This window comes from Colius striatus, chromosome 2 (assembly GCF_028858725.1).
Source record: "Colius striatus isolate bColStr4 chromosome 2, bColStr4.1.hap1, whole genome shotgun sequence".
In the NCBI taxonomy this organism is placed as follows: Eukaryota; Metazoa; Chordata; class Aves; order Coliiformes; family Coliidae; genus Colius; species Colius striatus.
This window is the reverse complement of record NC_084760.1, coordinates 106,345,117-106,358,014: the sequence shown is the minus strand read 5'-3', so window position 1 is coordinate 106,358,014 and position 12,898 is coordinate 106,345,117. Positions and strand designations below refer to the sequence as shown.

The 12,898-nt window shown below is 35.1% G+C and overlaps 1 protein-coding gene across 1 annotated transcript in view; it reads right to left on the bottom strand.

The window, feature by feature from the left end:
• ESR1 (estrogen receptor 1) overlaps positions 1–12,898 on the bottom strand; it is a 102,211-nt gene that overhangs the window by 38,476 nt on the left and 50,837 nt on the right. The window contains exon 4 of the mRNA XM_061990319.1: positions 8,002–8,337. Within this exon, the coding sequence (XP_061846303.1) occupies positions 8,002–8,337 (336 nt within the window). The remainder of the gene's footprint in view (positions 1–8,001; positions 8,338–12,898) is intronic.

The following is a 12,898-nucleotide window of genomic DNA, read 5'->3' as shown; positions in this document are numbered from 1 at the left end:
TCCAAGCCAGTCAAAGAGGCCAAGGTCAGCTCATCTGAAGTCCAGGGTCTCAATCCTGCTTAATGCTCTGCTTCTTCCACACAGGATCTTGAACTCCATCATCTCATGGTCACTGCAGCTAAGATTGCCTCCAACCTTCACATCCCCAGCCAGACCCTCTTTCTTCGTTAGTACAAGGTCTAGCAGCACACCCCTCCTTGTTGGTCCCTCAAGTACCTGTGACAGGAATTTGTCATCAACATTCTGTAGGAACCTCCTGGACTGCATGCCTTTGGCTGTGTGTCTTTGCCAACAAATATCAGGGAGGTTGAAGTTCCCCATGAGGACCAGGGATTGTGACTGTGAGGCAGCTGTCAGCTGTTTGTAGATGGACTCATCCTCTTCCTCCTGATCGGGTAGCCTGTAACAAGCTCCCACCACAGCATCACCTGCATTACCCTGCCTCTTAATTCTCAGCCACAAACATTTAACCTGCCCCTCATCCTCACCCAGGCAGAGCTCAATGCACTCTAATTGCATTCTGGCATAGAGAGCAACTTCACCTCCTTGTCTCATTGGTCTGTCTTTTCTAAGCAATACATAGCCACCCATGGCTGTACTAGAGCTTTCCCTTCTCACAGACTTTGCAGAATCCCACCCTGAATAAAAATTGACTGCTGATTCCAAAAAGCCTGCTACATGCTTCTGTTCCTTCAGGTCACTATTTACTATCTGTACACTGAAAACTTGACCCAAAGAACTTCCAGGAGAATTTGAGACTTTCCTGTACAACAAAGACAGGAGAATAACTTTACCTGTGCTATTTGGAGGAACCCACAGACTTTCTTTTTGCAGAGTTACTTTGTGGTTGGTTGGTAAACAGCCAGTCTTTGGCTCCTGGGAAATAAAGTCTGTGTACCCCAGGGACAGAAGCAAACTAAAGACCTTTTATGAACTAGGATTCATCTTGAGTGAGGGGGAAATTACCATGTTTCGTCTTCTCTTTGACACTCCAATCTCTCACAGCCCTGTCAGAGCATTACAGAACATATTCCAGATCAAGCGGAAATACACAAAGTAGAAGTTATACAACACCTACTTCAGCAAACAGGATAAAGTCTGTAAATGGTGTCAGCAACTAGAAGTTTCTTGCCTTTTTACAACAGATATTGGAAAAGACCTCTCTGTTGAAGTAGAAATTAAGATAAATTAAATTAGTAAAAGCCTTGAGTTAGAGCTCTATGTTATTATTGATGGTACAAATACATGAAAATCTTTTTCTAGCACTCTGATAGAAGTTATAGGCAATCACTCGGGTCAGTCCTGCTCTTGCACAGCTGCCCCAGCCTGAGGGGAAGCAGAAAAATGGAAACTACTCTATCTGTCATTGCAACTACAAGAAATACATGTCAAATACATGTGAAACTACAATACCATGGTGTCTCCCACAAATGTATGCGAAACTCACAGGAAATGCTACCTTTGTAATAATGGAAGGAGATTTCTGGAGTGAGTCAGACATGCAATACTACTGTATTCATTTATATGAGTATGGGAATATTACAATGCTAGCTTTACTCTAGTCCATTGCTTCTAATACATTGAACATACCCAGTCAGAGACTGTTCAGTGTTTTAGTAAACACTTGGCTTACTTGTCAGCAGACCATATAGTCACTTCTCTATTTAGAACCATGTTTTCTGAGGGAGAGCAGCTGTTGCAGATGATGCTTCATTACTAGACTGTTGATAAGATTTAATATTCTCTGGAAAATTTCTGATTAACCTAGTATGCAACATTCTCTATCTTTGTGAATCAATCAAAATGAGATTTCTTGAATTTTAATTTTCTAAACCATCTCAAATGCTCCAGAATGTAGTTTAACATGAAACACATTTGTCTAGAGTCTAAGTGAGGTTTGGAACAGTACTTTCCCTTCTTGATTCTGAGTCTCATTATCTCCTACTGGATTAACTGAAAAAACACCAAACCAAAAATCTTAAGCTACAGAGACAAAAATCTCTGAAATTTCCACCAACTTGCATTTTCAGAGGTCAGTCTATTCACAAGTAATACCAGATATCTGGCAGAATCTCTGGGTACCACTGGACATTCTGAGCAGTGCCCTTCTCAGGTGAGGAAAGGGAGCAGGACAGTGACTCAAAGTCAAAATCTCGATTCCTCCCTCTTGTTTCCAGGACTCTTCTTTTTAAGAGGTTTAAGAAGCTTTAGGTCTAGAGCCAGAATCTTACTGCAGTGGTAAGTAACTCCTCTCTGTCTCCTTGCTAAGGACTGAGGTGGACAGTCACATTTCTTAGAAGGAATTGAACTTTCCATTAGGAAGAGAGAAGACAATATTTCTTATGGCCAGAACAAATAAAAATAAGACAATTACAGATTTTTCATTCCCCATTCCACTGTGGGATATGCTCTACTTTCCTTTCACTAGCTTAAATCTCCAATGGTCCATAACTAACACACAGACAAAACAACATACTCTTTACACACATAGTTCATTTCCTACAGAGATAATCAAAGGAAATAAGTAAGCTGCATAACAGATGTGTCATATAATGCACCAATGTAGTGATACAGACAGAGTAAGAGTCTGTCCAGAAAAGGTCTGCAATAAATCTTTCCTAATTATTTCTAAGTATCTTAAAAACTTCTATATATATAATGTAAGATTTTAGTGAATGACTCATCTGTACAGAAAGCTAATACAGATTGTATTAAAAAATCCCCTCAACTGGAATTAAAGCTGATTGTGTTCAGAGATGGAGTACTGGAGAGAAACTACAAGAATTAGGCTGAGGTTATTAAATATCAAGTAAAAAGGGCCAATTTATGTGAATTATGTGAACAGGGAACAATGGGTACGTGTGCATGCACATACATATCGCATCAGTGCTTTCCAACAATTGCATATTCTTTTTGTAAATTATTTTAAGAAATAAATAAATCAGGAGAGATCATTACTTACTGTTTACTTAGAGTGGAAATTAACAAGTATTTCTTGGAAAGCTCCAGGTTTTAGCATAGCTGAAGACTAACACAGATATGTAGATATTTTCACCCAAGAGTGTAAATTACTTATCCGTTAAAGAAAAATAGCAGGAAATGCTTTTATAAAAGGATTGCTTCTTCTGGAAATAAAATATTACCATTTAAGTCTTTCTTTTCCTTAAGATTTGGCTAAAAGTATAAAAAAAATTACATTGCATGCTCATTTTTGCCTGTTTGTTTGCCAAGACCAATACGATTTAATCTTTAAACTATTATTATGAAACAAGCTTGTATTTTACTGAATGGCCAAGGAATTTCAATATGTAAGTAGTTCGTGTTAAAAGAATGTTAGTCATGCAGATATTTTGGAAAGCTTATTAAAAATTGCTACAAGAATTGCAAACCATTCCCTTTTTATAAGTGTAAATTAATGCCAGGATCAATACACTTAGAAGCTCTGTAAACTGTCCTACACCTAAAGGGTTATTAACACATACCATTCTTGTATAGGACTCCTTTCTGTTCTACTGCAAGCTTTTGGGTTTTATTTTTTTCTCTAAGGTTTGGTGTCACTAAGTGCAGTGTAAAATTGTGGCTATTGTTGGCCTCTTTACACACTGTTCCTAATTTAGCAAACAGAGCAGTTTGGAAAGTCAAACAGGAAAACAATATCTTAAGAAAATAACCACTTCTGTGGCTTTGAAATAATAATTAAAAAAAAAAAAAAAAAACAGCAGTGCCAAAATGTTTATCTCCTCGGTTCATGAAGCCATAAAATAAGAACAGCACTGTGAATATCTCAAAACTTCAAAGCTTGTATGCCCAGCATACCATTTTAGGGTTATTAAGTTGTACAGCTACTGTACTTGTAGTAAATGGTTATACAAGATTGTAGCAGCAGTGCCAAAGATTTCACCCTTGCAACAAAAGTTCCTTAAAGCTACGCTCTTTATCACAAGCTCACTGTATAAGATTGGAATGTCTCTTACCATCTCAAGAACTTCAGGACAAAAAAAATAATTGACAATTACATTGAAAACATCAACTATTTTAGAGAAAACAATACTCCAAATATAGATAGTAAGTGATATACATATTAAGTGAATAATGAAATGCAGTAGGTTAATTGCTTTGGTATATCAGCATTTTCACACAAAAACAAAGCCATGGCTCTGCCCATTGCAAAAACCATTGTGGAAAGTCACTAAACTAAAAATCCTCATTCTAAGAGACTGAAGGTGGTACTATATCACCAAGATGTTGTGTAAACCAAGAAGAAAACAGAAAGTCATCTTTCAGGGATACATGATTCACAAACGAGAAGAATATTTATTCATCTATGCTGATACATGCATACATATGAGTTTTAGTGGTTTGTCACAATAAAGCAGTGAAAGGCTTAGTTTACATGTATATGTAAAGTCTAGCCCATCACAATCTGTTTGCACTTGTCTTATGCTTGCTATTCCAGCTGGTTGGGGTAATCAGAAAGTACCCCTGGTGTCTTATAGAGACCATCTGGGAGGACTTAAGCCAAAATCTCCATTAGGCCATGTAAAAAGCTTGTCCTGTGGTGCATACTGAAGTTTTTGTATACGTCTTAGGACACTCTACAAGACTTTTGTTCATGTAATCTGGCAAACCTACGTGTATCAGTGGCCAAGTTTTCAAAAGAAAATTAAAACAAGCTTTTATACACTTGGAATATTATGAATTGCATTGTCATGAGAGAACTTTTTCATGACCTCAGTTAATGAACACATTACTCCTAAATATTGAAGATCACTTTTTAAGATTATGCACAAGAAGCTGGCACAATTTCCCCGGCAAATTGTTAACATCACCAAGATTGCAGAGTCAATTCAAACAAGCTGAACAAACCACAATAGAGATTTAGACCACATCTCACATTCCCAATCAGACTATGGCTGCAAAATTCTCACCTCATCTTGAACATTGTCCTCAGCATGTCTTTACAACAGATCTCTGCCTACAGTATGTTATTTTTCTTTACTCTTTTTTTTTGTAGAATAAATTCACTTCCATCCAGTACCTCTTCTAATTAGCTGTTTCTTCTTCCATGCCTACCTAGTCACATCACCAGAAAGACTGGCTGATTGAAACAATGTTCTTACTAGATGCTTTGACACACTCCCTCTTCTTCAAAGCCTACACAGCAAAAACCTCTAATCATGTCCCCTGACACTTGCACTTTGCAAGCTGTATCTTCATTTAATTTCTTTTCTGTCCATATCAAATCTCTTTCCTCCTCAATGAATTGCTTTCAACTCAGTCACTCATACTGACTTTACTGCTTGCTTTCCTTCAGCTAAATGCCTGCATTTAACTAAATGAACTTGTGCAATGCTTCCATGACTTGAGAGGTGTGCCTAGGAGAGGCTGATTCCTGCAACTTTTTTTTTTCTATGGCTGAGAAGCTTTTTAGAGGATGATGGGTGTGAGTCCAAAGCTAAAAACCTTAGCAAATTAGCTAAGAAAATGTGTGGAATCTCACAATGCTGTTGCACAAAAAACTTAACAGAAAAAAGGTAATGCATAAAGTATACAAAAATCCTCTCTAATTAAGCAGTACTGCATAATTCCTGATAATGGAGTATTGAACGACAACACACTGTGGAGGTGAAAATAAGACACTTTTTTTAAAATGTACTTTTCTTGTTATTGCATTCCAGCAGAAGGTAACTTAGCCAAATAGTTCAAATTGAGGCCCTTTGAAAGATGATCATTACTTCTAAGATTTAATATCAGCAACTAAGCATATTCAGCATTTTCTAGGAACCAAATGAGAGACCTCAAAAAAAGACTTAAGCACCTAGCTCCAAAATGCCTACTCTCAGAGGATATAATTTTAGAAGTAGGTAAATAATTGGGCCTGAATTCTTTTAAATACGTTTTTTTAAATATTTTAACTTCTGCTTTTGATTACACATACCATACTCCACAATATCACAAACCAGCTAGGAGTCCAGCCATTTCAGAATCTGCCAAACTGCTAATATTCTATCTCTCCTGCTTACCTTTGATATGATTTTACAATGTCTAATATACCAAAACATGACTAGAAAGGGATTTTGGATTTTTGTTAACCAGACTTCACCAGTTTTATATCAAATCTCGTCTGTTAGACTACTTATTAATGAATATATGTAGAGTCATTTGGCTTAATTTCTCCTTAGGAGCTATTTTGGCAATTAACAGGTATATTTATTTAAATGGAAAATTCATTGACTAGAAACAAATAGTTGACAACCATAAACATTCGATTTTCCAATTTCGCATGCTTGCTTAGGAAAAATAAGATACATCTGGTAAACCAGGCAGTTTTTTGATCATCATCAAATGTAATAATCTTGTGACAAGCAATTTTATAAACATTTCTGAATAAAAATAAGATCTGAGTTCCCTAACAGTATTGCTTTATATCTAAACACATTTTCATTAATTACATTAACTATCAAAAACAAATGTCATAGAAGACAACTGTTTCCAGTTGAACAACATAATGAATTTAGAATGTGTTATATTCATGCTGAATGTAAATTAATGGTTTTAACAAACTTAGACTAATTATATCTCTAAAATCAGTAGAAAAGATATTTAAATTTAAGTCTTTTGATAGTGAATATGTTTAACACCACAGACATATGCTAATTTTTCAAAAGCATTTAGTAAAGCCGTGATCCAAATCATACTTAAATTAACATGAGAACTTGCCCTTCGCTTAGACTGTGGATCAGGCCTTAACCACTGTGGATTTGTCACGAATAAAATTCCCAAGTGATTTCTTATAAGATATATTAAGAAATGAAACACACACAAGTTCTCATTGATCTTAGCTGGAGCCCACAAAGTGACACGTGAAAAGTGGTAAAAAGGGAACCCATGAGGACTGGAAAAGACTCAGATTTTATGGGTTATCGATTTACCTGGAAGAGTCTTGCCAAGTTTAAAAGAAGGAAAACAGAAAAAAATAGCATAAACTAGGTGTAATGTTGCTGACGTAATGCATTATGTGACTGAGAGCTGTGGTAGTGTTCTCTAGCAGCTCTTCATAAAGCAGCTACATAATTTTAATGAAATAAATGGCTACAGTAAAAATTTAAGAGATTAGAATCACAGTACTTTGTAATGTATAAACTAGTACGTATGCTGGTATTTTTACAAAGCTAAAAGTACAGCATCTGCAATAAACTTGAATCCACATTTAAACGTTAACTTATGAAAAGTAATCTTACAGACTGAATTTTTAAAAGGTGATGAACTTTAATTATGTAACTGCTTTCTCATTTCATTGATATCAGTCAATTAAACTATATGAATGAATATGTAACATATGTTCAATGAAAAATGTTACATGTTTCTCACAATTCTGTAATTCCCTTCCAGAAAAGTAGGGTTCATAGCTCAGCAACCTTGATGCACCAAAATGCTAAAAATAAAAACATCTAGTCCCAGGAGGGGAAAACAAACAAACAAACAATTGCTGTCATTGCTCTGTTTTTCAGGCTCAAAACTCATGGAAGACCTGTAATTTATGGTCAAAAAGATAAACTGTCAAATAAATACTTATAGGCTCAATAGTGATGCTGAATTTATGGCTAATATTACAAACATGAGTAACCCTTTTTTCAAAAGGGATCTAATAATTTGATTAGATCAAACTGATTAGATTTGTCTTTTAGTCATCTGTTTTTACCTTTGATTTTGCTGGGTTTTATCCATTAAAAAGGATTTGTAATCAAAAGCACTGTCCAACATTCTGTAGTGTGGGAAAAATATTTTTTCTTGAATAAATCTTTCTTCAAATGTCACTTATATTGCACTACAGTTTTTAATAATGTAACATTAAAATTAGTAATTTTTATGTATTTATACATAAGTGAACAATTTGCATAAAATAAGAATATATATAGTATGAAAACTGGTATGTCTTTTTTACATTAATTTGTCAGGTAGAGACTTTTACAGTGCACTGGGGCTTTTTTTTTTCCTTACCTGGAACTCTCTTTGCCCAGTTGATCATGTGCACTAATTCTCTGTCTGCAAGGTTGGTCAACAGGGTCATCATAGATGCTTCATTGAATGGTCTATTTGGGTCATATTCAGAATAAACTATGGGTGGCTCAGCTTCCAGCAAGGCACTGACCATCTGTTCTGCAGTCAGGGAGAGGGCTGGACTGTTCTTCTTGTTATGTTTAATGACCAGTGGACTTGTCCAAAGGGTGGGAGCTCGTAGGTCTGTAGAAGAAGGCTCCCCATTTCTGGAATCTTGCTCCTCTTTTTGGCGTTTTTGTTTCATCATTCGCCCACCTCTGCGGTCTTTCCGGATTCCTAGAGACACACAAGAACTTAATCAACTCCTTTCTTGAACATATGTATTATATACATCTGGCTTCAGCCAATCAGTAACTACTGTTGATAGACTCAGGTAGCATTAATTCTTGGGTTTTTTTCTGAACAATTCTTCGTAAGTACGAATCTTACATCAGTAGGTGGAGAGAAAAACTATTTTTACAAGTATAGTGTCAGGATTAGAATTCAGAACTCTAAACTAGTGACAGTTGCCTTAGCCCCACAAAAGAAAGTCAATATTTACAGCAAAATCTTCAACGTCCCAACATTGAGCACGTGATCATTCTATAGAGGTGCAATGATACCTTAATGATCTGGTTGAACCAGAGGGATCACAGAATTAGCTCTCAAAAACTCAAGTTCACCAATTATTTTAATTAAACATTATCCTATTACTGAGCCTGTGATCTTCAAAATTATAAAAAAAAAAAAAACACCAAAATTTCCCATTATAAGATATACAGCAATAAAGAATGCCATAGAAGTAGATAAACAGAAGTAAGAAAATGAAAGATAATTGCAAACTCAGGGTCTAATGTGGGAGACCTGCTGTCAAAAGGCTATAATAACTGCAACAGAATCTAACTTTGTCATTACTGCACATTTTTGCAATATACTTAGCAGTGTATGACCCTGAACCCTGGGATATTATCAGGTCAGCCATACCAATTAGAACAACATAAGGCCTTACAGTGGAACAAAATCTCCCTTTGTGGAAATGTTACAAGAAAAATAAAATGATAAAGCCCATATGGGCTCCAACCACAAAGGGAAGATTAAATCTGTCTCTGAGTGGAGGAGGCACAGACATTTTGAGACTGAGTTAAAAGCTTAAATCAATCATCAAATGGGGGTAAGGGACAAGTAAGTAATAATGAAACATACAAGAAATTGAGCTATGAAGAGAAGACAGCTTACAATGGGGCTCATTCTGGAGTTCTCTAGCAAGATGGAAAAGCAGCAGTAGTACCAGTACCAAAATCAAAAAAAAGATAAATAACTGTAAAGAAGGAGAAAGCAAACTATTCAGAAAACTGAAAATAGAGAACAATTAAAAACAACAAAACAAATCAAAACCAAAATCAGCTCTGAGAACTACTGGCACTGGCAAGCAATCAATATAGGTCTTTGTGATAGGCAGATAGTGGGAAACACAATCTTTGCTGAGTTTTTTCACATCACAAAATTTTAAACCTTTAGATTCCGAATCTTTTTTAACAGCATCTTCATCTCACATTCAATATTTCTTCATATAAATGTTGCATCATAGCAGTAGGAGTCCTTTCACAATCTCAAAGACACAGAGAGGATCTTCAGATTTGCTTGCCTCTTTCTTTGAATACAGTGATATTTTCACTGAAATGGTTCTTGAAAATTAAACACATGAAATCTAATTCCTTCAAAGTCTAATAGGGCTCCTGATTCTATTCTATTGATCTTTCCAGTTGAATAAATCTTCCATCACTCTCAATACTTAACTTCTCTACATTTTCCCATTTGTGAAACTAGTTGTAAGCTAAAAGTCTCCAGTGCATTTCTACTCCCATTTTTCATTGGGCAATACTAATTTTTCCTTGCAGTAAACTGTTGCTATGAAAAAAAAGGCAAGAATTATTTTGGCAAAACATCATCTTACAGTTATTCTCATTGGCAGGTTACTTCACTAGAATACTCAATAGAAGGCATACTTTATCTATATCAGGTGTTTTTATTGTATGCCTTTTACCAATATAATGTTTTTTAATTAAAATTGCCCTGTAAAACATGCAGACATAACCATATGAACAAAACCACATGGTTCATACCCTCATATACACTAAAGCATTTTTCTACTTTGTCACATCCCAAATTCTACAGCTGCTGATCTTGCAATTTCTACTTGAATAGTAAGAAGTATTCTTGTGGCCTGTGCTGCTCAACATACTCATAAATAGATAGACTCAGAACTGACATGATTCAGAGACAAGATCTCAGGGTTAGAATAATACTATAAAAACATCAGATAAGTTAGTTTGGAGAGTAAATAGAAGGCTAGAAATTACTAGGAGATGAAAGGAGGACAGAGCATCTTCATAAATCATCATTTTATTAACTCATGAGGCACGTTACAATGAACACTGTCTTCCCACTTTTAAAAAGAGCTATGAAAGAAACTAAAAAGGAAAGAGAGAAAGACAAGTAAGATGATCAAAAATGTGAAACAAGTTTGGTGCAAGAAACAGCTAAATTGAGCAAGCTAGACACAAGACTACAAAATGAGAAGTAGCAAGAAGATGAATAATATATGAACACTGTCACTTCTCTTCTAATACAGGATGATATCAAGTGAAACTACCCTATGCAAGATGGAGGACAGGCAAGAAGAGGTTATCTCTCACAGCATGCAGAAAAAAAGCAGAAAGTGTGAATACATTATAAGTTGTTATGTGTCAGAAAGCTATAGGCCAAATTTGATGGAGAAAAGAATCTATTAAGAGTTAATAAATACAACTAAGGCAACTTTGACTTAAGTTTCCATGGCATAGACTACTGGAATATCAGAGAGGACTTTTTTTTTGTTGTCTGTTTTACTTATTCCAGATTTGCCTTGTTCAGTTAAATAAGGATCTCATGAGAATTTGACACAACCAAGGGAAGGTGTCAACTGTAAGCACATTTAGCTGCTTACAAATCAACTAGATATTAAATAAGAAAAATAGTTTTAATTTGTCTGTAAGCTTCCCACTGACTTGAAAAAAAGTGGTGCATTGAGAAAAGGTGGACATAACCAGCTAGGAGGAGATGTCCCACACAATTCTATTTCCACATAATTATTTCAGGATTTCAAAACTTAACAACTGACCAATGAACCATAGTAAGCCTGCACTCATTTATATAGAGAACTGCACACATTTTATAGAGAACAGATTTGAAAAAAAAAAGAAAGCAGTGAGAGCATGCATTCCTTCTGCATCATGTCAGCATCTTTTATTATCACAGACAGAAAGCTCTTTGAATCTGTATAAGCATCATACTCATCAGAGATTTATAGAAATTACTACTAACTCTTCACCTAACCCCTAGAAGAACAAGCAACAGTGATTTTATTATTCATTTCCTTGGACCAAAAAGGAATGAGTATGTCTCTGAAAAATGCAACTGCCTCCAAATCTCCTTCAGCTTAAGCAAATTTTATGTCTGTTAAAAAGAGATAGCAGCGATGCGCAGTCACTAATTACAAAAAAAAGACAACTCTATCAAGATCCAATTTCATTGCCAGAAGTGCAATGATCCTGTAAGGTTTTATTAAAGTACATGAATGCATTAATTTTTACTCCACAGTTCAGCCAAAAAGGAAACCTGAGTTGTCAAATGTTGTGAAGAACAATATTCTGCCAAAAATGGAAGTAGATGTATCTCACAAAAGCTCTAAAACAATTTCCAGGAGAGTTTTAAAATTACAAGGCTCAGGATTTTCAAAGGCAATTTGATAACGCTTCATACATAAATTCAGTCAGCCTTTTAGATGTGGTGGCAGGTTTCAAAACTGCTAAGTAACTAGATACTCAGTAGAAGCTGATCAGCCATAAAATTACATACAGACCGTGGAGTCAACAGTAACCAAATGAAACATTTCACTAGCGTTTTCCAACATGTGATAGAAACAAAATACAAATTACAGGTTATTTTTGTAAAAAACCATAAACTGGGAATGTATTGGATGAATATCAGGCATTCAACAGCCAGTTTTCTCCTAGCTACTGCTAAGAACAAAATTCCACCTTTATATGAAATATATATATTTTTTAACAAAATATTCAAGAATACTTAAGGGAAGAAGAGGTGGAAAACAGAATAAAATTTTTGTTGCTTTGTGTAAACCATAGAATTATGTGATTTAAAGATATATCTATAATCTCAAATTCAATTCTACTTAATATATTTCCTCTGAACTGCTTTACATAACATTCTTCAATTTCTTTACTATTAAAAATTTGGTAGGTATATCTGTTGATAAAGGATGCTTATTGTGTGCAGTAAAAAAGAGGAGATTTAATAAAACATTAAAAATTTTTCTTGGTGCTAAAACTGAAAAAATCCTGGTAATCTGATAAAACTAAAACAGCCAAGATATTTTTATGTCCTTCCTATTGTTCGCTATTCTGGAAATCATAAATACAACAGCTGTTTCTTTTTGTCTTGTTGCGAACATTGACCTTCTGTCTGGAAAACTTATTCTGCTATATTCAAAAATGCAAAAGCTTTTTATCTTCTCCTTCCCCCATATGCTAAAGATTCACCGTGCTTGTTCACATGAACAGTAGGTATTCATACAGAAACTGCACCTGCCTGTCAGTTTAAACACTTTTCTCTATTTATTAACCCATCACTTCATGCTTCGTTTCAGTTGTGATGGACTTCTGAACAGCTTTCCAATAGCTACAAGCAAAAACTACAATTATGTTATTTTCTGCAAATAGTACCTTACTTTGAAAGCTAAAACTCTTAGATTAATGGTATGTTTAACCATATCTTGTTTTAACTGCAAAACCAAAAACAT